The 25,390-nt window shown below is 47.5% G+C and overlaps 1 protein-coding gene and 1 pseudogene across 1 annotated transcript in view; both read left to right on the top strand.

Annotated features, from left to right (window-relative positions):
* Positions 1-1,342: 1,342 nt before the first annotated feature.
* On the top strand, positions 1,343-4,734 carry LOC122706441 (annotated as a pseudogene).
* A 4,461-nt stretch (positions 4,735-9,195) lies between these two features.
* Positions 9,196-25,390, top strand: part of LOC122706943 — a 31,205-nt gene continuing 15,010 nt past the window's right edge. The window contains exons 1-3 of the mRNA XM_043922548.1: positions 9,196-9,228; positions 11,591-11,662; positions 23,833-24,065. Coding sequence (XP_043778483.1) covers positions 23,909-24,065 — 157 coding nt within the window. The 5' untranslated portion in view covers positions 9,196-9,228; positions 11,591-11,662; positions 23,833-23,908. The remainder of the gene's footprint in view (positions 9,229-11,590; positions 11,663-23,832; positions 24,066-25,390) is intronic.

The following is a 25,390-nucleotide window of genomic DNA, read 5'->3' as shown; positions in this document are numbered from 1 at the left end:
ACCAACAACAAAACTGAAGTATGATCTACACGCAGAGTGCATGGCCCCGTGACTGACTGACTGACCCCTGTGGGTACCAGTGCTCAGATCACGAAATAGAACCTTACATCTGCACTTCGAAACCCCGCTCTTGCCCGGCTCTGTCACCCCAAAGGTGATATCCCGAGGTGTTTGGAAGGCTGATTTTCTCTAACCGTAAAGATGGCTGGACTGTGCCGGAGGCAGACCAGTCCTCCTCCTCTCCAGCTATGGACATGCCTCCCTGTCCTTCCCACTCAGTGCCACTGCTCCCCAAAGTGCTCATCTTCTTCAAAAGGGAGCCGGCAATGCTTTATCTGGAATGAATTGTTTTCTACTGAGATTCAGGAGGCGGACAAGTGGTCACCGATAAGCGGTTGTCATGGACGGGTTTCTAAAGAGGGTAACACTTGCCCCCTCTAGGACATGGCTTGGTTCGTGGGTGTGCGTATACGTGTCCATCTGTCTCTTTCTCCCTCCAACATCTGCATCAGCACAGCCAGTGGTTGCAAAGAAGACACTTCTGTGCCAGGACCAAAGACCCACCATATTGCCAGGTAATGTTTTGTTCATTACTGAATTGAAGTGTTTGAAGCATTTAAATATGTAGTTTTAAAAGTTTAAGAGATTTTACTTAAACTGGTTTGTCAGGGAGACAGAACATCAATCAAAGAAGGCCCCTGGTAAATGACTGTTAAAATTGACTGGATTTATAAAGGGGCTTCCCTGGTGGTTCAGCTGGTAAAGAATCCACCTGCAATGCAGGAGACCCCGGTTCGATTCCTGGTTGGGAAGATCCCCTCGAGAAGGGAGAAGCTACCCACTCCAGTTTTCTTGGGCTTCCCTGGTAGTTTAGACAGTAAAGAATCTGCCTGCAATGCAGGAGACCTGGGTTTAATCCCTGGCTTGGGAAGATCCCCTGGAGGAGGGCATGGCAACCCACTCTAGTATTTTTCTGGAGAATCCATGTGGATGGAGGAGCGTGGCGGACTACAGTCCGTGGGGTCTCAGGGTCAGACACACTGAGCGACGAAGCACAGAACCTAGAGTTTATAAACAGTAAAAGATTTTTAAGTTGGACGTCAGTGCTTAAGGAAAAGTTATGTTTTTAAATGTAGTATTTTAATAAATTGAATGTTTATTTAAAAAGCAAAGCGTCTGCTACTAGTTGTTTCTACACACAAAAGTCATCTTAAAAAAAACTCCAGAGTGCGCGTGGCCACAGTGGCTGGGTGGGGTTGAGTCAGTTAAAAGACCCGGAGCTGTGGACCAGCGGATGGCCCAGCGAGCTGGCGACAGAGTGGCGGGTGCGGGGTTCAGGAGGCCTGGCCATGCCTCTGCCACCCCCACCTGCAGCCAGCCACACGCTGTGGGCATGCCCTGGCTCTGTGCTGGTTCCGATGGCATCCGCCCCTGCGGCCACGGCAAAGCACAAGCAGATCCTGTCAAATTCAAAGGCCCCTTCACAGATGCAGTCACTACAAATCTTACTCTGAGAAATCCATCAGATCAAAGGGTGTGTTTCAAAGCGAAGACGACAGCACCTCGTGGGTCCTGTGTGAGGCCCAACAGCGGAATCACTGACCCAGGGTGGACGGTGACCCCAGTGAGATGAGTAAGCACAAGTTAATGGTACAGACCATCTTTGCTCCACCAAGCATTTCAGACATGGAAGCCGTGTGGAAAGAGGCAAAACCCATGAATTAATGGGTTCTCAATTGAGATTCTTGCCTGGAGAATCCCATGGACAGAGGAGCCTGGCAGGCTACAGTCCATGGGGTCGCAAGAGTCGGACACGACTTAGCGACTAAACCACCACCACCACAACTGAGATGTGTATTTGAGATGCCCAGTGCAAATGATAAATAGAAGGACATGGAACCCAGCAAAGCTGTTCCTCTGAACGCTGCGAAGCTGGACAACCCCTGCCAAAGCCGCACTGTGTTACCCTCAACAAGACCGAGACGAGGAAGCTCATGGAAGAGTGCAGGAGGCTCCAAGGGGAGCTGGAAGAAGAAACCCAGCCCCTGAGGGAGGAGGCTGAAGCTCAGCAAGGGAGCACATCCGGATAAACCCGGATCCAGCTCAGCTGGGGCCTCTAGAGAGAACGACACCAGTCTCCTGCCTTCACTTCTTGTTGTCACCACAGCCATCGTCATTGGATTCTTTATAGGGAAGTTCACCTTGAAGAGTGACGTGTACAGAGTGCTATTTCTTTGTTTCCTTTTGACCAGAAAAGATTCATTGCAAAGACTGAAGCTGAAACTCCAATACTTGGGCCACCCGATGCAAAGAACTGACTCATCGGAAAAGACCCTGATGCTGGGAAAGATTGAAGGCAGGAGGAGAAGGGGACGACAGAGGATGAGATGGTTGGACGGCATCACTGACTTGATGGACATGAGTTTGAGCAAACTCCGGAAGATAGTGGAGGACAGGGGAGGCTGGTATGCTGCAGTCCACGTGGTCACAAGGAATCGGACGCAACTGAGCAACTGAACAACAGCTGCCTTACTGGTGCTGTGGTCCACGGTGCCCATGCTCTGCGTTCAGCGTCCTGTGGGCTTTGCCAGCAACGGTCCCGCGGTTAGAAAGAGACGTGGGCGAGCAGAGCCTGGGTTCCAGACAGCGCCATTGTCACCAGACCATCCCTACAGGGTGTGATTGCACATTCAGTCCTTTATGAAACTCACAAATAAAGAACTGTTCTTTCTTTGTGGTTTTAATAAGAGTCCAAGAATTGTCCAGAGTCTTGCAAATGTTATTTTAATGATCCCTTTGAATTTTATCTGTTGCTGTTAACACTTGAAATATGATCTATTTAGATTGCTAATCCCACTCATTCAGGAAATGCCAGGAGGTATTCTATGGGGAAATGGTGCCTTGTACAGTGTAAATTTTCTCCTTCACCTTTGCTCATATCATGGCAGGATTTTTCTCATCCCTTGTAAAGCGGTTGTTGACTGAGTTTTTCATTTTTCCAATCTGGCCCCATGGTATTTAACACAAAAATAATAAAATTGTTAACAGATTCTTGCTTGATAAAAAAAAACCTGCAAACCTTTTACTGCAGCAAGTGCAGGCCTTTGGAGGGGTGGGGGGGGGGGGGGGGGGGGAGGAGAGTGTGACTGCTGGGAGGGGTGGTGCCCACAGGCTTCAAATCTAGTTCCTGCACTTAACTTGCTTGCTAAGTCACTTCAGTCGTGTCCGACCCTGTGCGACCCCATAGACGGCAGCCCACCAGGCTCCCCCATCCCTGGGATTCTCAAGGCAAGAACACTGGAGTGGGGTGCCATTTCCTTCTCCAATGTGTGAGAGTGAAAAGTGAAGTGTCCAACTCGTAGCGATGCAATGGACTGCAGCCTACCAGGCTCCTCCGTCCATGGGTTTTTCCAGGCAAGAGTACTGGAGTGGGGTGCCATTGCCTTCTCCAGCACTTAACTTGGTTTCCCCATAAAAAAGGAAGTGCTGCGGTCCTGTCACCTAAGGGGCCTGAGACTCACTAATGACATCAGGTTAGGGGATTGTGACCAGCATTTTAAAGGGCTGTCAGGTAAAATACAGGAACTCTGTTAAATCTGAATTTCACACAATGAAGGCATTTTTTTTTTTTCTGTATAAATATATCCCCAGTATTATACAGGGCTTACACATACTAATAAAAAGTCTTTGTTGTTTATCTTAAAGTCAGATTTGACTGGGAGTCCCATATTTTTATGGCTAAATCTGGCAACCCTAAGTGGTGTAGAAGTGAAAGCCTCAGAAAGGGCCTCACAGTGTGGGAGTAAATGTTACTTCAGGTGTCTGTGTGAGTGTGCACAGGGTCACACCTGAGATGCATCTCCTACCATGGACTGGGGTGTGAAAGCCGCTGTCCCGGGTGGCCCTGTTAGTGTCAGAGAACCACAGAGGAGGTAACACTGCCTGGTGATAATAAGGGCACTGCTGCTGTAATAATCAGTGTTGCCCCATTCTCTGCCCTACTCCACGCTTTTGTTTTGGAGAACATTTCTCTCTTAAAAAAAAATTTTTTTTTTTAATTTGGTTGCACCTGGTCTTAGTTTTGGCATGTGTTGACATGTGGGATCTTTTTTTTTTTTTTTTTAAGTTGTGGCATGTGAACTCTTCGTTGCAGCACGCAGGATCAAGTTCCCTGATCAGGGATGGGAACCCTGGCCCCCCTAGCATTGGAAGCTCGGAGTCTTAGCCACTGGACTACCAGAGAAGCCCCATGGAGAGGATTTTTCTTGAAAGAACTCTAAGCTTTCAAATGTTGACTGCAATAGTACTCCGAAAGTGTTCCCTGTTGATCAGACTCTCAGCTCTCTTTGGAAGGAAAGGGACCAGTTCCACGCTCTGGGCTCACCCGGGAGCAGACGCCCCCATGTGGGCAATGCGCCCTTCCCATCGAACACCTGCACGCTGGACCGCGAGGTGGCGGCCCGAGGCTGCGATCTGGCCGAAGCGACTCCGCCCGTCAGGCGCCGGCACCGCGGTGACGCGCTTCCGGTCGTCCCCGCCAGCGCCCCCGGGGCGTGCCCTCTGCTCACCCGGAAGCTACGGCCCGGGGGGAAGAAGCCCTCGGGAGTCGGGAACCGCCCGGTGAGCGTGGCCCGAGGGCGCCAGGCCTGCGGGCACTCCAGTGCCGCTCCGGGACGGTCCGCCCCAGGGCAGGGCGGCTGGGACCGGGTTAGAAGCGAGCGAAAGGCCGCGTAGCCGAGAGGAGGCGCCCGGGGCAGCTCCCCGCCGTCGCCCCGGTGTTGTCCTCGCCTCGCAGCCGCGCCCCCTTCTCCTGGCGCACCTGCTTCCCGCCACCCGCCCAGTCTTTTCGCTGCTGGTCTCCGCCGCTGGTTTCGGGTTGGTCTCCGCTCAAACGGATCTCCAGGCAGAGCAGCGGGAAGAGGAAAGAGCCCACGAGGAAACCAGAGCTCCAGTATAGACAGAAAACCTTCAGAAGTCACTGCAATCTTCGCCGACTTAAAATGAAGCTTGCTGACTTTACCTTCGTTTTCCGTTACTCGGAAGTGTAACCATGACCGTGGATTATTGAGTCATCCGGTAGCAAGTCTGATGTTTCCACTTTCCACTTCTTTCACGTTGTCATTTCTCCTTTTGTCACTTAATTGGTTTGAATAAATCCGTGTGCGCGCGCACGTTTGTGTCATTCGCTGCAACTTTTGCATATAGTGGTTTTTTTGGTCTTAATTTAAAAATCTGGTGAGTTGAATCTTTTCTAACTTTCTGCTAAAATAGTTTCCAGATTTGATTCAGGTGACCAAATAACCAACAAAACACCAATATTGTGTTTGATTTATTTAACTCTGTTGAGATAACTAATGGCCCAGCTACTCAACACTGCTGGAAGGGGAGCCTCCTTGAGATATTCAGGTGTTTTGTTCTGGGAGGAGGCCTTTCCTCATTCTGGATCTGGGCTCCCAGCCTCCACACCCCAGCCCTGCACCCACATCTGCTCTACTGCCAGGCTTCTGGGAGTCGAGGCTGGGTGAAAGTCTGGGCCTGGAGGAGAGGCGGTGGCTTCTGGGCGTAGGGGGAGGTGGGGGTCAGTCAGGGTGCATTCACACTCTGACGGGGGTGGAGAGGGGGTGCTGGAGTGACTGCCCACCCAGTGGTGCCAGCCTGGGCCCACGTGGGCCCTCAAATGGGCTCCTCTGCAGACATGAGGGTGGACGAAGGCTGGAGCATCCACCCCCACCCTCTGGGTGCGTGTTCTTTAGGGTCTGAGGACGGAGAGGGGTGTTTCCCGTGGCCTCAGCCTCTGGCCGTGGGAGCTGAGCTGGATTCCTCAGAGTCCGTTCTTACCTGGGCTGGACAGACTGACCCCGGGCACCCGAGGTCTGGGCTTACCTTGTGTTTCCCACCTGTGCCCACCCTCCACTACCCACGGCCTTGCCTCCACTGGGCCCTACTCAGCTGGCTGGGTGTCACCCTGCTCACAAGACGCCCGCCTGCCTCAGGCAGCAGACCCAGGCGGGGGTGGGGCCAGACAGTCAGGTTTTGGAAAGGAAAGTGGGTGTCAAGATGAACCTTGAGAGCTGACAGTTCTGTGGCAGGCCTGTTGTACAATTTTGTTTCATGAGCATTTAAGATGTGGGAGAGATGATCCCAACATGGTTCCATCTTTCCCTTTCCTGGAGAGGCCCATCTCTGTGTCCTGCTGGCTGTTGTAACTGAGTGGACCCCACGGGCCTTCCCTGGACAGACCCCTCCCCCAGGCCCTCTGCTTTAGCTCTTCTTTGAAGTATCCAGATAATAGTACCTGGTGTACATTTCCTGAGTTGTTTTTACAGGTGCTAAAATCACCCCAATGGGCGAAATTAACTATTAATACTTGATGAGCATGAGCACATAAGCCCCCAGACCTCCTGGAGCCTGAGGATTGATAATGTTAACCCTTGTGACATCATCCTGTTCTTTCACCATCAACCAATCAGAACTGTGCATGAGCCATTCACATACCCTACAATTTCCTTCCCCTCTCTTGCCTTTTAAGAGGCCACTCTGGGACTTTCAGGGTGGTACTGTGGATAGGAGTCTGCCTGCCAATGCAGGGGAAATGGGTTTAACCCCTGGTCCAGGAAGATTCCACATGCCATGGAGCAACTAAAACCTGTGGGCCACAACTACTGAGCCGGAACTCTAGAGTCCACGAGCTGCAAGTACTAAGGCCTGCACGCCTGGAGCCTGTGCTCTGCGACAAGAAAAGCCACTGCAACGAGAAGCCTGCACGCTACAGTGGAGAGTAGCCCCTGCTTGCCGCGACTAGAGAAAGCCCGCACACAGCGACGAAGACCCAGCGTAATAGAAAAGAAATACATAAATAAATTATTTTTAAAAATGACTTTTAGAAAAGGCTGCCTTGAAACTCACTGGGGAATTTGGGCTTTTTAGCATTATCTGTTCCCAGCTCCTTGTCGGGAGCCCTGCAATAAATGCTGTGCTTTCCTTCACCTCCACCTGGCGTCAGTAGATGCTTTAGTGCATGTGGTCAAGCAGACCAACACTGGTTCAAAAACAATTCTGTGTCCAGGGTGGAGCCTGAGTCCCAAGTGGACATCCCCCTGGTGGCACACTGGTTCCTGGGCACTGGTGGCTCCTCAAAGGGGAGCTGCATGAGTGTGTTTGTCTCCGGGACAGCCCCAAGGGCTGGCTGCCAATCAGGTGTAGCTGACCGTCAGCACCTTTGATTTTCTAAAATTAATTAATTAATTTTAATTGGACGATAATTGCTTTACAATATCGTGATGTTTTTTGCCATACAGCGACATGAATCAGCCATGGGTGCACATGTGTTCCCCCATCCTGAACCCCCTCCCACCTCTTTCCCCACCGCATCCCTCTGGGTGGTCCCACAGTGCCGGCTTTGAGTGCCCTGTTTCATGCCTCGAACTTGGACTGGTCATCTGTTTTACATTTGGTAACATACATGTTTCAATGCTATTCTCTCAAATCATCCCGCCCTCACCTTCTCCCACAGAGTCCAGAAGTCTGTTTTCTTTTGCTGCCTTGCATATAGGATCGTCATTACCGTCTTTCTAAATTCCATATATATGTGTTAATATACAATATTATTGTTTCTCTTTCTGACTTACTTCATTCTGTATAATAGGCTCCAGTTTCAACCGCCTCATTAGAACTGACTCAAATGAGTTCCTTTTTATAGCTGAGTAATTCCATGTACATATCCAACCATTCCACTATGTATATGTACCACAACTTCCCTAACCTTCATCTCTGCTGATGGACATTTAGGTCGCTTCCACATCCTGGCTTTGTAAACAGTGCTGCAGGGAACACTGGGGTGCACGTGTCTCTTTCAGATCTGGTCTCCTCGGTGTGTATGCCCAGCAGTGGGATTGCTGGTTTGTATGGCAGTTCTATTTCCAGTGTTTTAAGGAATCTCCACACTATTCTCCATAGCGGCTGTACCAGTTTGCAATCCCACCAGCAGTGTAAGAGGGTTTCGTTTTCTCCACACCCTCTGCAGGATTTATTTTGTAGACTTTTTGATGGTGGCCATTCTGACCAGCGTAAGATGGGACCTCATTGTGGTTTTGATGTGTATTTCTCTGATAATGAGTGATGTTGAGCATCTTCTCATGTGTGTATTAGCCATCTGTAGGTCTTCTTTGGAGAAATGTCTGTTCAGTTCTTTTGCCCACTTTTTGATTGGGTTGTTTGTTTTTCTGATATTGAGCTGCATGAGCTTCTTGTGTATTTTGGAGATTAATTCTTTGTCAGTTGATTCCTTTGGTATTGTTTTCTCCCATTCTGAAGGCTGCCTTTTCACCTTGCTTATAGTTTCTTTCATCATGCAAAAGCCTTTAAGTTTAATTAGGTCCCATTTGTATATTTTTGTTTTTATTTCCATTACTCTGGGAGGTGGGTCATAGAGGATCTTGCTATGATTTATGTCAGAGAGTGTTTGCCTATGTTTTCCTATAAGAGTTTTATAGTTTCTGGCCTTATATTTAGATCTTTAATCCATCTTGAGTTTATTTTTGTGTGTGGTGTTAGAACGTGTTCTAGTGTCATTCTTTTACATGTGGTTGGCCAGTTTTCCCAGCACCACTTGTTAAAGAGATTGTCTTTTCTCCATTGTATAGTTTTGCCTCCTTTGTCAAAGATAAGGTTTCCATAGGTGCATGGATTTGTCTCTGGGCTTCCTATTTTGTTCCACTGATCTGTATTTCTGTCTTAAACACATTTGGGTAACTCCTTTGGTCTTTACCTTTGGCAAAGCAGTAGAGGGAACAGGGCTCTCGCCTGGGCTGACTGAGATGTCTGCGGGAGACTCGCAGGTGATGACCCCAGGGCATCCTTCCCTGTTGCGTTGGCTTCACCTCCTGTAGAGCGCTGGCTGGGATTTTCCCTTTTGAACTTTTGGTCATTTGACTTGGCTGGGAATCTTTTCTGTGGCTGGAAAACTGTGCTCCTGAGAGACCGATTTGCATTGTGCTGGTTTGTTTGTTTGCTATTTGCCAACACCAGCCATGAATAATTAAGTGTGAATAATCAGAGCTCTGTTCCGTCTTGTAGTCCCCTTAGGGTGTATTTTGCAAAACTGGGAGATCTTCAGTTACACTCCCATAAATGAAAGAAAATGATCCTTTGGTTGTAATACTCTTTGGGTTTAGTACTCCCTGATACCTGGAGAACAAAGACCCCAAATAACTCTGCAGTTACAGCAAAGTGAGTCTTTCGGAATTGGTCTGGCTTTGTCTTGGGTACGTGTGTGAGTGTCTCTGTACCTGAGTCCATATCCTGTTCTCTCTTCCTGGCTAGACATTTGTTAAGTGTCTTGGTAACTTGAATGCTGATTCATGTTCCTCTTTCTGAAAGTGAAGGATGTGAATGTGAGTGAATGATGTGTGTTATTGTTTATTACTGTTAGACAGTAATCGACATATTTGGAAAGTGAAAAAAAAATCCCTGAAAATGGCCAAGGTGGCTGAGTTTTGCCTAGGCTGTTAGAAGAAGCCAGTTTTCTAGGATGAACCTACTTTTGGGATCTAAATGGTCTACCTGGCTCTCAGGAACTTCTGCTTAATTATCTGTGATCCCTGAGACTGCAAAGAAAAATAAAGGGCTTTTAAAATTTAAGCAGGAAAATTTTGAGTTCTTTGTCTATATGGATGGATGTCAAAATTAATTTGCAAATGAGCTCTTTTTAAGTGCCTTAAAGGAAATTGAGCACATATACAAATTCTCAGAAATACAAAAGAAACTGACCAGAATGAATCATTAAGTTAATACCTTGTATGAAAGCTAGCTTAAGTTCATAGGTTTGATTAATATGAACATGTATTTAGACTCATTAAAGTTAAATATAGTACTTCTGTTGTACCTAAGTTTGTGCTGTGCTGTTCTTGGTTGCGTCTGACTCTTTGTGACCCCATGGACTGTAACCTGCCAGGCTCCTCTGTCCGTGGGGATTCTCCAGGCAATAATACTGGAGTGGGTTGCCATGCCCTCCTCCAGGGGATCTTCCCAACCCAGGGATGGAACCCAGGTCTCCCATATTGCAGGCAGATTCTTTACCGTCTGAGACACCAGGGAAGCCCAAGAATACTGAAATGGGTAGCCTATCCCTTCTCCAGGGGAATCTTCCTGACCCAGGAATCAACCCAGGGTCTCCTGCACTGAAGGCAGATTCTTTACCAGCTGAGCTATTAGGGAAGCCCTGTACCTGGTTACTAGAGGTCAAATAAGACCTTATATCTGTTGCAAATTTGTCAGCAAGAAAACTAATTTGATGTGATAAAACTCAAGAAAATTATATGTAAATAAGATAGTTTTTTTGGGTGAACTCTTTTGGAATAATTATGTCTTAGGAACGTCTACTCAAATATAGTCTCCCCAGATTTTGGCAACTTGCAAATAGCAAAATCTCATTGACTATGTGGATCTCTTCAAAGAGGACAAAATATTGGAACATCAATTACTGGGTGGTTCTAAGTATACTTACCTTTGCCTTCTTATGAAAAGAAAACTAAGGATGTTTGGGTTTGTTAGACACATGTCTTATATCACATTGAAGAAAGAAATTCTGCTATGAGTAAAGACATATTTCAAGAAGTTAGGGAATATGTTCATAAGTTCCATTCAGGAAATGTTAGTATGACAGACAGTTCACAACTGCTTGCTTCTTGTTTTTTCCTGAAGATTAAGGTTTTTAGGGGCTAAAATTATAGTATATGTAAATAAAGCTACTAAAATAATACGAGAAACGTTTCAGTATGCCAGGAAAGTAGGATTGAAAGAAAGCATGAAGAATGAAAAATACATTCAAAAAATGTCTTTATTTTTGGCTGCACTGGGTCTTTGTTACTGCATGCCGGCTTCCTCTAGCTGTGGAGGGTGGGGACTGCCCTCGAGGTGCGGTGCTCGGGCTTCTTGCTTTGGTCACATCTCTTGTAGCGCACAGGCTGTGGGCACGCAGGCCTCAGTGGTTGCTGCCCGTGGGCTCAGTAGTTGTGGGCTCCAGAGCCCAGGAGATGTGGCGCACAGGCTTAGTTGCCCTGCGGCATGTGGGATCTTCCCGGACCAGGGATTGAGCCTGTGTCCCTTGCATTGCATGGTGAACTCTTAACCACTGGACCACCAAGGAAGCCCGAAAATACATTTTTCTCAAAGGGAAAAGGGTAATTTTATCCTAGAGCTAGTTGCTTCTGGAAGGAAGAATAAGGGCCAATTGACATGGACACAAAAAGTTGTGAAAGGTTTGTAGAAAGGGGAGCCCTGCAAAAGGAGTTTCGTGTATGGACAGGCTGAGATTAGATGGAATTTAACTAGGTAAATTGATTTTGTTATTAACAGTAGGCCTATGCAGGACTTGGTTCAAAGTTTTCTTGGAGTGCTGCCTTTGATAACAGATCATGTGAACTTCTTTGCCTTTAAGTGATCTGTATTTGCTTTTTAAATCTTTTGTCACTTTGATTAAGTGAATAAATATTCCCAGTGACCCCTGATCTTATTTGACCAAGTGTTTTGAAACTGATATTGTTTGACAAACTTCCTATTAAATTCTAATTAAAGTTCTTTTGACCTCCAGCTAACTTTGGAATGCTTCAGAGGGCCCCTAAGGCATGGCAGAGAGAAATATTAAACGAACGAGGAATGGTTGGTATGTTAAATTAAATGGGAAGCTTTGTAAAGGAGTGACAAGCCTCCATAGATTATACTGTATTGGTAAATGCATTAAGATAGACATTCTAGACACTGTGTACATTTCTGAAATTCGGATATGTCCTGGTATAGTGTTACCAGTCATAATTCTAGTTGTTATCTTAAAATATTGTACGTCATAGCATCTTGGTTAAGCTTCTTTGTCAAAAACATAATCAAATCTTTAGCCTTGTTGTTTTTCAAACACTTAAAAACACGTATTTATTATTTCTTTTGGCTGTGCTGGGTCTTCGTCTTCACTGCTGCTCGAGGCCTCTCTCTCTCTGGTTGCAGCAAGGGAGGCTCCTCTCTCGCTGCGGTGCGCGAGCTCCTCGTTGCGGTGGCCTCTCGTTGCAGAAGACGGGCTCTGGGCGCGCGGGCTTCGGTCGTTGCTGCGTGTGCTCAGGAATTGTGGCTCACGGGCTCCAGAGCACCGGCTCAGTAGTCGTGGCACACAGGCTCAGGTGCCCCATGGCAGGTGGGACCTTCTCGGACCAGGTGTCAGACTGGTGTCCCCTGCATTGCAAGGCAGATTCATAACCCCTGGACCACCAGAGATGCCCTAAACAATTTTTTAATTGATGTATAGTTGCTTTACAGTTATGTTAGTTTCTGCTAATTATGTTAGTTATGTTAGTTTCTGCTGGACAGTAGCGTGAATCGGTCTGACTTTTCAGAGGCTCTCTGCCCTTTCATTTAGATTTAACCTCTCAAAAAGACAAGACTCTCTTGGAGATGTATTTCATCTCTCAGTCAGCCCTGACACCCATTGCAAACTCCAGAAATTGAAAAAGGGCCCTCAGACTCTCCAGTCCAAACTCACTAGACTTTAAGGTCTTTAACAACTGAGATGAGGATGTATGAAAGGAAAAGAGGGAAGGACTTGAGAACCGAGATAATCTTTCCAAATGATTGCCACTGCTATCGATCAGCGAGGCCTTCAGGATAAGACTGATCCAAGGCCCCCTAGTCAGCGAGAAGGGAAACAGCCACTGAGCCCCACTGCTGGCTTCTACTTCAGCTGCAAGCAAGTGGGGCACTGGAGTTGAGCTTGCCTGGGAAAGCTACCCCCGGGACTGTGCCCACTTTGTAAACTAGCAGGGTGCCGGAAGCGAGATTGTCTCTCCTTGATTCGAGAGGACAAAATCTGCTTCTGGAACCAGCGATGCCCCTGAGGTGACCTCCCCTACCCCCATGACTCTTTGAGGACTTCTACAACCTTCTACCCATCCGGCCCCGACGCTGGTCCTGGCTCCACGATGTCAGATTGACTTGGCCAAGCCTCCGGTAACTCTCTTCATAGCAGGTAAGAAAATCAATTTCTTAATTGATATGGAAGCCCCTCACTCTGCTCTTCTTGAGCTTTCGGGTCCCTTGATTCCCTCGCCTATCACCGTTATCAGAGTAGAAAGCAAAACTCAACCTATGTTCCAAACCTTTGACTTAGTATGCTCACTGGAGGTCAGATCTTCTGGCATCCTTTCCTTGTCTTTCCCAATTGTCCCACCCTACTCCTAGGCGGGGGCCTTATGATCAAATGAAGGACCCAGCCAATTCTCCAGCCATAAGCCTCCTTCCCTGGAATCTTAGGAGGCTCATCCTCTGATGCTCAGCACTCCCCTCTCCCACTAGAAATAAATAGATTCCCTCATTTGTGTGGGACATCAACCCCCTGGAGAGGGCCTCTCATCTAACTTCCTGTCACTATCACCATGAGGGACCTCTCTCACCCTCAACATCCTATGAAAGTGGAAGATCTGAGGGGGTCTTAGATCTCAAAGACCCCTCGATAACAAATTTCTAAACGCTGGACTCCTTGGACCTACCAACTCCCCTTATAGCTCCCTATTCTCCCCGTCAAAAAGGCAGGTGGCACCTATGGCCCAGCCCAGCATCTACTCGTAGTTAATGAGGAGGTGGTCCTTCTCCACTCTGTAGTCCCAAATCCCGATACCATCCTTGGTTCAGTTTCTCCTAACACTCGGGTCTTTACTGTCCTCCCTCTAAAAGATGCTTTCTTCACTATCCCTCTCTCCTGAGAGTCTCAGGATATATGTGCTTTTACATGGACGGACTCTGACACTCTCAACAACTCACCTGGTCTTCCCTCCTTCAGGGATTTAGAGAGCCCCCACCTCTTTGGTCAAGCCCGAGCCTCTGATTCATCCACCCTGGTGCTTCCAGGCAGCACTCTTATTCAGTATTTTTTTTTTTTTATCAGCAGACTTTATTTTTGGGCACTTAAATTTACAGAAAAAATTGAGCACATCATACGATAGTACCAATATGTTACCCCCCATCTCTGCCCACATTGCTTCTATTAGTGACATTTTACATTAGTGTGGCATATTTGTGACAATTAATGAGCCAATATTAAAGCATTATTATTAACTTGGGGCTTCACTGGTGGGTCAGATGGTAAAGAATCTACGTGCAATGCAGGAGACCCATGTTTAATCCCTGGGTCAGAAAGATGCCCCTGGAGAAGAAAATGGCAACCCACTCCAGTATTCTTGACTGGGAAATTCCATGGACAGAGGAGCCTGGTGGGTTACTGTCCTGGGGTTGCAAAGAGTCGGACATGCCTGAGCGAATTAGTACATATATATATTATTAAATTAAGCCCACACTCTATTCAGATTTCTTTTGTTTTTCCCTGATGTCCATTTTCCATTCCAGGACATCATCTAAGACACTACAGCTAATTGTGATGCCTCCTTAGGCTCTTTCTGGCTGTGACAGTTTCTTAGACTTTCCTTGTCTTCAAAGACCTTGACGTTTTGAGGAGTACAGGTGAGGTATTTTGTAGAATGTCCCTCAATTTGAATTTGCCTGTTCCTTTTGTAGTTGGAGGACAATTGCTTTACAATGTTGTGTTGGTTCCTGCCATATAACAATGTGAATCAGCCATATATATATATATATACACCCTCCCCCGTGAGCCTCCCCCCAGCCACCCGCCATCCTATCCCTCTAGGTCATCCCAGAGCGCTGGGCTGAGCTCCCTTGTTATCCAGCAGCTTCCCACTAGCTATCTATTTCACACATGCCTCATGTTTTTTATTATGATAACTAGGGTTTTGGGTTCCGGGAGGAAGAGCTCAGAGGTGAAGTGTCATTTTCCTTATGCTGTATCAACAGTATAGATGATCACCATGAGCCGTAACCATCGATCTTGACCTTCCTCACCTAGCTGAAGCAGTATTTGTCAGGTTTCTCCAGCGGGAAGTGACCTTCTTTCCTCCCTTTTCATAGTGTTCTATTTGGAAGGGAGTCACTATTCACAGCCCACACTCAAGGGATGGGTCATCACATCCTCCTCCTTTAGGTGAAGTGTCTACACAAATTATTTAGAATTCTTCATGGGAGATTTGTCCAGCTTATTGATTTGCTCAATCATTTATTTATACCAATACAGACTCATGGATAGTGATTGTATACTTTGGGTCATAATTAAGTATTATTTGTTGATCTTGTTCAATTGCCCAGCTCTGGCCATTGAGAATACTCTCAGTTGGCTCCTTTGCCACTTTGAAATACTCCCATAAATGTGTTGTTATTGTTGTCATTTGAGAAGGCACTAGAAGGCTTGTATATATCCTACCCCAGTCGTAGAAGCAGCCATTGATCCAAAGAGCCCCAGCTGCTTCTATTGGATCATGGACTTAGAAACCAAAGTTTGTGCAATGGACCTACCTGTTGCCAACAGGTGGTGTTTACTTAGGCCCTCTCAGCTGACAGGGACAAGAAATATGAGTATGTACTAACCTGTGTGTGGTGGGCTGAAAATGCTCCCCCACCTCCAAAAAAAAGATATCTACCTTAAATCCCTGATCCTCTGAATGTACATTATTTGGGAAAATGATCTTTGCAATTGTGATTAACTTAAGGATCTTGCAAATGTGGAGATAACCCTGGATGATCTGGGTGGGCCCTAGGTGCCACAGCATATGTCCTTATAAAAGAGACAGAGAGGAGAGATGCTCAGAGAGGAGGAGGTGATGTGATCCTGGAGGTGAGACTGGGGTGAGGCAGCCACAAGCTAAGGAATGCCTGAAGCCACCAGAACCTGGAAGAAGCAAGGAACAGACTCTCCAGAATCTCCAGAAAGAGGGCAGCCCTGCTGACACATTGACCTTGGACTTCTGGCCCCTGGCATTTTGCTTGCTTTAAGCAACTGTGGTAACAGTTACACAGCCACAGCAATCCAAATCACCTGTGTAACACATAGGCACATATTTCTATCATTTCTATCTACATTAAGTTAAACATGAGTTCTTACTGATATCTCCAACTCTAATCCATTACATGGGTCATTCTCGCCTCCTACCCTTGCTGATTTGTAAATTCCCACTTGCTCGGAGAGAAACCTGGCTCCTGCATTGTCATCCATTCATTAAACCGTTCAAATCCTCTATGCATGTAGAGCAAATCTTCCCTGGTAGCTCAGTCAGTAAAGAATCTGCCTGCAGTGCAGGAGACCTGGGTTCCATCCATGGGTTGGGAAGATCCCCTGCAGAAGGAAATGGCAACCCACTCCAGCATCCTTGCCTGGGAAATTCCGTGGACAGAAGAGCCTGGCAGGCTACAGTTTATAGGGCCACAAAAGTCGGACACGACTGAGCGACTAAACTGCCACCGTGCACGTAGAGCCGCATCGCAATTCCCATTCTTCCAAAGGAAACAGTTTTGTCAACCGTGGTATGCTACCACGTGCAGTTTCTTTTGCCCTTCACCTTACAGACTCTTCACTTCAAAAGTTAAGTCAGCAAATTCCCCCGTCCCAATTTCTTCATGAGGTTGTTTCACATATTTGTAATACAGTTAGAGTCTCTTGATTCTGCATTAGAGTCTGCATTTTTCATGGTATTTCCTGATCTCTCCAATTTTTTAAAAAATTTGCTTACATTACAGTTCACTCTTTGTGTTGTAGGGCCTGTCAGTTTTGACAAATAAATGCTGTCACATATGCACCATTGCAGTGCCATGAGAATAGTCTCATTGCTCTAGAAAATCCCCTGTGTTCTCCCTGTCTAGCCCACTCCCTCCCCAGACCCCTGGAAACCACTGATCTTTTTGCTGCTCTCTCTCTAGTTTTGCCTTTTCCAGAATGTCATATAGTTGGAATCCTACAGTATATAACCTTTTTAGACTGGATTCCTTCACATAGCAATATGCATTTAACATTTCTCCATTCCTCGTTGTGGCTAAGTAATTTGTTTCTTTAAAACATTTTTTAATTGAAGGATAATTGCTTTACAGAGCCGTGTTAGTTTCTGCCGTACAACATCGTGAATCTGCTGTGGGTGCACATATATCCCCTTCCTCTTGAGTCTCCCTCCCCCCATCCCACCCCTCTAGGTCACCACAGAGCCCTGAGTTGAACTTCCTGTTCCATACAGCGGCTTCGGGCTAGCTGTCTGTTTTACAAAGGGCTGTGTCTACATGACGATGCTACCCTCTCAATCTGTCCCATCCTCTCCTCCCCGCGCCGCACCCCCCCCCCCCGCCCCCGCCCGCAGTGTCGAGTCCTGCCCCAAGGCCACAAAAGTGGAGCCCAGAACCAAGGTCACCTCCAAAGCTGACTAAGCACCTCTGTAACCATTGCCAAGAGCCTCCTGATCATCACTAGCAGGTTTCCTGACTCCAAAGTAGGCAAAGATGCCCGCTCCAATAAACACCCTATAGCACCCTAACCAATCATCTAATGCCAACCTTCCAGCAGAAATTTTCTTTGTCTTGAGGCTGTAAAAATTGACTGTTAACTCAAAATACCTGTCAACTCTCCCTGGTCTGTCAGGAGGTTGGCCCACAGTGTTCACATTATCTTTGCTCTTTGTTCTTATAAACTCACTCCCTTCTGAAATGCTCTCTGTCTAGAAATTCTTTTCCGACCTGCATTCACTGCCTCAACACACAGGCCCATTCTCTGTGTCTGCATCTCTCTTCCTGCCCTGCCAATAGTTCATCAGAACCATTGTTCTAGATTCCAAATATATACACTAACGTACAATATTTGTTTTTCTCTTTCTGACGTACTTCACTCTATATGACAGACTCTAGGTTCATCTGCCTCACTACAACTGACTCAAATTTGCTCTTTTTTGTGGCTGAGTAATATTCCATTGTATATATGTAGCATATCTTCATTATCCATTTATCTGTCAATGAACAGCTATGTTGCTTCCATGTCCTGACTATTGTAAATAGTGCTGCAATGAACATTGGCGCACATTTGTTTTTTTGAATTATCATTTTTCTCAGGGTATATGCCCAGTAGTGGGATTACTGGGTCATATGGTAGTTTAATTCCTAGTTTCTTAAGGAATACGCTTCTCTACAGGGGCTGTATCAGTTTACATTCCCACCAACAGTGCAAGAGGATTCCCTTGTCTCTGCATCCTCTCCAGCATTTATTATTTGTAGATTTTTTTGATGATGGCCATCCTGACCTGCACGAGGTGATATCTCATTTTAGTTTTGATTTGCATTTCTCTAATAATGAGCATTTTTATGCATCTTTTCATGTGTTTATTGGCCAACAGTATGTCTTCTTTGGAGAAATATCTGTGTAGGTCTTCTGCCCATTTTTCGATTGAGTTGTTTGTTTTCCTGACATTGAACTGCTTGTATATTTTAGATGTTAATCCTTTGTTGGTTTCTTCCTTCGCAATTATTTTCTCCCATTCAGAGGGTTGTCTTTTCATCTTATTTTTAGTTTTCTTTGCTGTGCAAAAGCTTCTAAGTTTAATTAGGTCCCACTTGGTCATCTTAGTTTTTATTTCTGTTACTCTAGGAGGTGGGTCAAAGATCTTGCTGTGATTTATGTCAGAGAGTATTCTGCCTGTGTTTGCCTTTAAGAGTTTTATAGTTTCTGGCCTTATGCTTAGGTCTTTAATCCGTTTTGAGTTTATTTTTGCGTACCGTGTTGGGAGTGTTGTAACCTCATTCTCACACATCTTCTGTACTCTGCTGACGGCCTGCTCCTCTGTTGCCGGGACCACCCTTACTGACACCACCGCCCTCCTCGCCCACTCAGCTCTGCAGGGTTACCGAGTTTCTCCTTCCAGAGCACAAACTAACCAAGTCCCAGTCAAACATCTAGAATTTCTCTTGTCCCCAGGACAGCAAGCAATCATTATTCAACACAAAGAGCTTATAGCCTCTCTCCTGCCTCATAACGAAAAGGAGTTAAGGGTGGTTCTGGCCCTCACTGGTTCCTTTCGCATCTGGATATCCCATTGTGGCCTGATAAAGGAACCTCTTTCTGAGGCCCTCCAGGGACTTGAAAATGAACCCCTGGAAGGGAACTCTTCTCTCCCGTCAGCCTTTTCCTCCCTCCAGACAGCCCTCACCTCTGCTCCGGCCCTGGCCCTCCCAGACTCAGAGAAGCCCTTCTTAACGATACAACTGTGAGAAGAGGGATCACCCTGGGGGTCTCAGCACAAACATATCACCCCAGTTTCACCTCTCAGATTACCCAACAGGTGTCTCAAGCTCTAGACATTAAGAAGGCGTCCGAGGTGGCTCTAGTGGTAAGGAACCCACTGTCGATGCAGGAGACATAAGAGACAAGGGTTTGATCCTGGGTTGGGAAGACCCCCTGGAGGAGGAAATGGCAACCCACTCCAGTATTCTTGCCCGGAGAATCCCATGGACAGAGGAGCCTGGCGGGCTACAGTCCGTGGGGTCGCAGAGTCGGACACGACCGAGCGACTAAGCACGCACAACGACATTCTCTTTGAACGAGCGACCCTCGTGGGACTTCCGTTTGTCCTCCTGGCAGATGCGCCGCCTGCCGCCTGGCCTCGCCTGTAGATAACCCGTGGCACTTTCCCTACCCAGGTGAAAGTAGGACCTGTCCCAAGTACATCGGCTCTTTCTTTCCCCCAAAAGCTTGGAGCTTTGATTTTCAATAATAGCTTCTCACATAGGAAAATAACACCTCCAGCCTTCCCAAAGTGTCTGCCTGCTCAAACCCATTGGCGGGACTTGCTCCAACTGTCATCTGCCCCCTGCTAGAAGGCTCAGGTACAAGCTTCCCGAACATGACTCTTAGAGCCTGCATACCCTCCTTCCGGACCTTGGCGTATCTCTGTACGCCTCCTACCTGGATCCAAACCCGCACCACCGTACTCCTGTGACCCCGATGCACCCCCGCACCAGGCCTGGGCCTCTCCCCACCTTTTCCGATACTGGACTAAACGAGAACCTCTGTCGGTCCCGGTAACTGAGGCCACAGCTCTGGCTTCAGGCGCCAGCCCTGCACTCAGCCATAACTGACAGACTCTGCTCCTCCATTTGGGCTCCTGTCTTTTTTCTTTCTTAAATCCTTACTTCTTTGTTTCGCCGTGTCGGATCTTAGCTGCAGCATGGGGACCTTCGTTGCCATGCTGGATCTTTCCTGGTGGGGCCCAGACCTCTAGTTGCTGAGCACAGGCACTTAAGTGCAGGCTCAGTAGTTGTGGAGCGTGAGCTTATTGCCCCTTTGCATGTGGGATCTTAGTTCCCCAACCAGGGATGAACGTGCATTTCCTGCATTGCAAGGAGGAGTCTTAACCACTGGACCACCAGGTAAGTGCTCCAGCCCCTGTCTTATCAGGTTTCTCCTCTCTTTTCTAAAAAAAAAAATCTCACTGCCCTTACCAAACCTTTCTTCAGGGGTCTTGCCTTTCAGATCATTCACCTCCAAGACAACCCACCTGGCCTCCCAAGGAAAATAGCTCTATTCCCAGCTCAACAGGAAGAAGTTATGGAAAAGGAGCCCTCAGCCTCAGTTCTGCAAAAATGGGTCAGCTGGGTTCCATGTAACCCTGCGGTACATGCATGCTCAGCTGCCTCAGTCGTGTCAGACTCTGACTCCACGGACGGCAGCCCGCCAGGCTCCTCTGTCCATGGGATTTTCCCAGCAAGAATACTGAAGAGAGTTGCCATTTCCTCCTCCAGGGGATCTTCCTGACCAGGGATCGAACCCAGGTCTCCAGAATCTCTAAAACTGTAGGCGATTCTTTACCTTTGAGCCATCAAGGAAGCTCATGTAACACAAGAATAAGTTACTATTCAGAGGAGGGAAATGAAAACTCATCTAACACTGTTCAAAATAGAGTAACATCTGTCAAGGGCCACTATCAAGTCTCATTCAGACACCCAAGGACTGGAAAATTACTGAAGACAAGAAGTTACAGATTCCCAGAAAAACCACATCTTATAGAGAGCAGCCCGCCCGGATACTGCTAGAGACCAGAATAGACGTGAGCGCGCCCCCTCTTTCCTGAAACTTGCTCCTTAAACTCAATAAAAGACTCAAACCCCCCACCTCCAAGGCCAGAGCCACTCCATGCCTCTGCCCCTTTCCTCCCTGGAAAAGTGAATAAAAACTTTCTTTTCTTCTCTTGTTAACACTTCTATGAATTCTTTCACAACCCACCTTGATTCACCTAACAGTTAAAATGGTAAATGAGGGCTCCTGGTCTGCTGGTTAAGAATCTACCTGCCAGTCACATTGAGCAGCTTCAGCTAATGCAACAAATTCTGATAAATTCTGTTTTCATTCTGTTACAAATATTTTCAAATTTCCCTTGTTATGGCTTTTTAGATAGAACTGTCATTTAAAAGTGGACATTTAAATTCCAAATACCTGGGGTTTTTAAAGTATCTTTGGTAGTAACTTCTCATTTTGATGTTAATTTCTCATTTAAATGCTTTCTTCTTTGCAATCATCCTCTCTCTTTTTTCAGTCTTATGACTTTGTTGAGGCTTTCAATGGCTAAGTTAAAGATCTCTCTTGGTAAACATCACATTGCACTTGAAAACAAGTGAGTTATTTTCGAATATCTTTTGATGTTGATTTCTAACATAATGCTACAGTGATAAGAGAACAGACTATGGTTTCAATGCCTTTGGGCAATGAAATTTTTGCACCTTTGTTTTTTATGTACCTGGATATGTTCTGATGTCTCCTGGTTTATAGCCTATGGGAACTTGAATAGAATTGTTATCCTACTGTTGTGTGAAAATTGTATGAATCTTACTTATGTTGATTTGGTTCAGAGTGCTTTTCAGGTCTACTCTAGCCTTCTACTTTCCTGTCTATTCATTGTTTATTTTTGAGAGTTTGATATTGAAAGTATTAGTCGCTCAGTCGTGTCCAACTCTTTATGACCCTATTGACTGTAGGGTCTTCTGTCCATGGGATTCTCCAGGCAAGAATACTGGAGTGGATAGCCATTCCCTTCTCCAGGGGAATCTTCCTGACCCAGAGATCGAAGCTGGGTCTCCTGCGCTGCAGGCAGATTCTTTACCATCTGAACCACCAGGGAATCCCTCTAATTACATTGAATCGGTTCATAGGCTTTTCAGGTGGCTCAGCTGATAAAGAATCCACCTGCAATGTGGGAGACCTGGGTTCGATCCCTGGGTTGGGAAGATCCCCTGGAGAAGGGAAAGGCTACCCACTCCAGTATTCTGGTCTGGAGAACTCCATGGACTGTATAGTCCACAGAGTCGCAAAGAGTCGGACTGAGCAATTTTCACTTCGTCCCCCTCTCCACCTTGGCTGCAACTGATGGGCTTCCCTGGTGGCTCAGAGGTTAAAGCGTCTGCCCACAATTCGGGAGACCTGGGTTCAATCCCTGGGTTGAGAAGATCCCCTGGAGAAGGAACTGGCAACCCACTCCAGTATTCTTGCCTGGAGAATCCCATGGACGGAGGAGCCTGGTGGGCTACAGTCCATGGGGTCGCAAAGAGTCGGACACAATGGAGTGACTTCACTTTCTATCTTTCTACTTTTCTATCTACACATTCTATTTATTTTTGAGAGTTTGATTTTGAAACTCCAACTAAAAGCTTAATTTACTTACTTAAAGGAGTAATTGCAATAGGGAACCCGCCTGCCAATGCAGGGGACACGTGTTAGCGTGCAGGTCTGGGAGGATTCCACATGCTCCCAGGCAGCTAAGCCTGTGCGCTAGGGCTTGTGAAGCCAGCGCCCCGAGAGCCTGTGCTCCGCCACAGAGGGAGACCCCCGCAGTGAGCGGCCTGCACCCCACCTAGAGAGGAGCCCCGCTCGCGGCGGCAACCGAGAAAGCCCTCGGGCAGTGATGACGAAACGGCACAGCCAAAAATAAACACATAAAACTTTAAAAAATCAGCTCCTTATTAGAGAAGATGGTAAAAGATATGTGTGTTGTGACACAATAAAATAATTTTTAAAAGTGAATTGACAATAAAGTTTCGTATATTTTAGAAAATATTTATTTGTTTGGCTGAGCCGAGTCTTGGCTGCGGCACACGGGATCGATCTTTGTTGACACATGCGTCTAGTTCCCTGAGCGGGGATAGAACCCAGGCCCCCTCGCTTGGGACTGCAGAAGCTTAGCAGGCAGTCCACAGGGAATGGTCATAGCGCTTATATATATATATATGTATGTATTTTTTTTTTTTTTACAAGGAAGGCAAGTCCAACACATGCTATAACATATATGAACCTGGAGGACTTTAAGCTGAGTGAAGTAAATCATCACTAAAGAACAAATACTGTTTGGTTCCACTTACACCAAGTTCCTAGAATACGCGAATGCATGGAGATAGAAAAAAGCAGAGGGGTTGGCAGGGGCTGGGGGAGGGAGTGTGGGGATTTAGTATGGAGACAGTTTCAGTTTTGCAAGAGAAGAGTTTTGGAGGGGCTGGTGGTGGTGGTTTTGCCCCAAAATGTGTATTAGTTAATGCGGTTCAACTGTACACTTAAAAATGATTGAAATAGAAATTTTGTGTTGTATATATTTTACCACAGTTTGTTTTAAAAGGAAAGAAATCACAGCTATACGTAATTTCTCATTAGTGACAGATTAAAAAAAACAACCTAAACAAAAGTGCGTTCTTACTACTGACAGGGATGGGGTGGAAGGATGGTGGTGGCGTGGTCCGCTGTGAGCACAGGATTCGTGTGGCCTGCCCAGTTGCATGGCCTTTGCTCCATCCTCGGCTTGACCCAAGACACCAGGGAAATGTTCCTGGGTTAATGAATGGACCTGCCACTCCCGGGGTGCTCGGAAGGGAGCTAGAAAGTTGCAGAGGAAGCTTCTCAGGCTATCATGCAACGTCCCGCCCTTAATTTCTTTTGTTTGATAGAGACTGACCGGGAAAGTCGGTGACTCAGAAGCCTCGGCGAGGCTGTCTGCCCAGCTGGACGGATCAAGGGAGTGAGATGGGCCGGCGGAAAAAGAAATCAAGGGAGGAAAGAGAAGGAGCAGACAGAAAATTCAAAGGCCAGCCCAGAAACAAAAGATGGAAGATTCTGGCCTGGTTCCGCAGGCATCGAGACCCCCAGACTGCTGCTGTTCCTCTGGCAGAGAGCTCTGAAGGTACCCGGGTCACTCTCACCTTTTCCATCTGGCGGAAAGTGGCGTCTGCCCCTTCCTTCTTTTGTTCCTCATCCATCCCTTCCTTCAGTATTTATTGCACGCCGCCCTCGAGGCTGTCATGCGGAGGGTTTGGGGGGACCTGGCAGAGTGATGAGACTCCTCCTTCCCAAGCCTGGAGGACCGCACAAGATGCGGGGGTGCTGGCTTGTTGATGATAGCTGTGATGGGGGTGGGATGGAGCTGAGCCCCGGGCCGGGGGCAGGGCGGGGGGGCCTCGGGCTCACACGGAGGGGCAGGAATGGTGCCCACAGAGTCCATCAGCCAAGAGTCGTCCCTCTCCTGAGACCTCACCGTGGATCTCACGTGAAGCTCGTTTCAAAGCTGAGGCAACGCAGGTTCCGAGAGGCTGAGTCACTTGCCCTGGGGCGCAGGAGTGAGAGAAGAGGAGCAGGGGCTGGGCGTGTCTGGTCTGTGGGGGACCCACGTGTGTGTACCCACAGCCCCGCTGGGGTCTGCATCCAGGGAAGCTCACTGGATGGCCTTGAGTGGGGGAGTGGGGCTGGACTGCCCTGTTAATTAAGGCTCTGGTCTTGGGGGGCGTTTGGGGAAAGGCTAGGGGGGTTTTTTTGGAGGAGCTGGTGTTTTTAAAAGCTAGAGAGAGTTCTCTTGAAGAGAAAAGGCTTCATGCTTTCCGTGTGGGCAGTGGAAAGTTGCAGAATTGCAGTGGGAGCCCAGGGTCGTGGGGGCCGCTGTCTTTATGTCTCTGATATCTGGACGGTGACCATCATCATCACCTAAGGGACAAGCATTTTTCAGTCGACTCACAGGAGATGGGATCTCGGAGGGAGTCTCCCGGGTCCTTACTAGCCTGGTGACGTTGGGGCACTTTTGCCAGGAGGGTCACTGTGCCAGGGTCATTCCCCTTCCTTTCCCAACTGTGGTGGCCAGTGTGTGGCTGGTGGGGAAACCAGGAGATGGTCAGGCGGTCGGGGGCAGCCGAACTGTCCTCGGGTTCCCGGCCGGTGGAAGGCATGGTGGGTGCTGGCCAGGCCCATCTGCCTTCACTCAATCGCTCGGGTGTGTGTGGAGACAGCAGGGGCCACCACCCCATGTCTGACCTTCGTCAGCCTCACCCTGTCCCCGCCAGTGTTCCTGCTGACAGATAGCATCAACACAGCCGTGTTCATCGGAAGCCTGAGGGACCTCAGGACTTTGTAAGGGTGGCTGGCCTGTTTGGGGAGGGGGATCGGTGCTCCCACCCAGAGGGGGGCCAGGGTGGGGTGGGATCAACAGGGGTTTCCTCTCTGAGGTTCAGGGTGGGGGGA

Source organism: Cervus elaphus, chromosome 13 (assembly GCF_910594005.1).
Source record: "Cervus elaphus chromosome 13, mCerEla1.1, whole genome shotgun sequence".
NCBI lineage: Eukaryota > Metazoa > Chordata > Mammalia > Artiodactyla > Cervidae > Cervus > Cervus elaphus.
The sequence above is the reverse complement of the archived record's forward strand: the minus strand, read 5'-3'. Positions and strand labels throughout refer to the sequence as shown.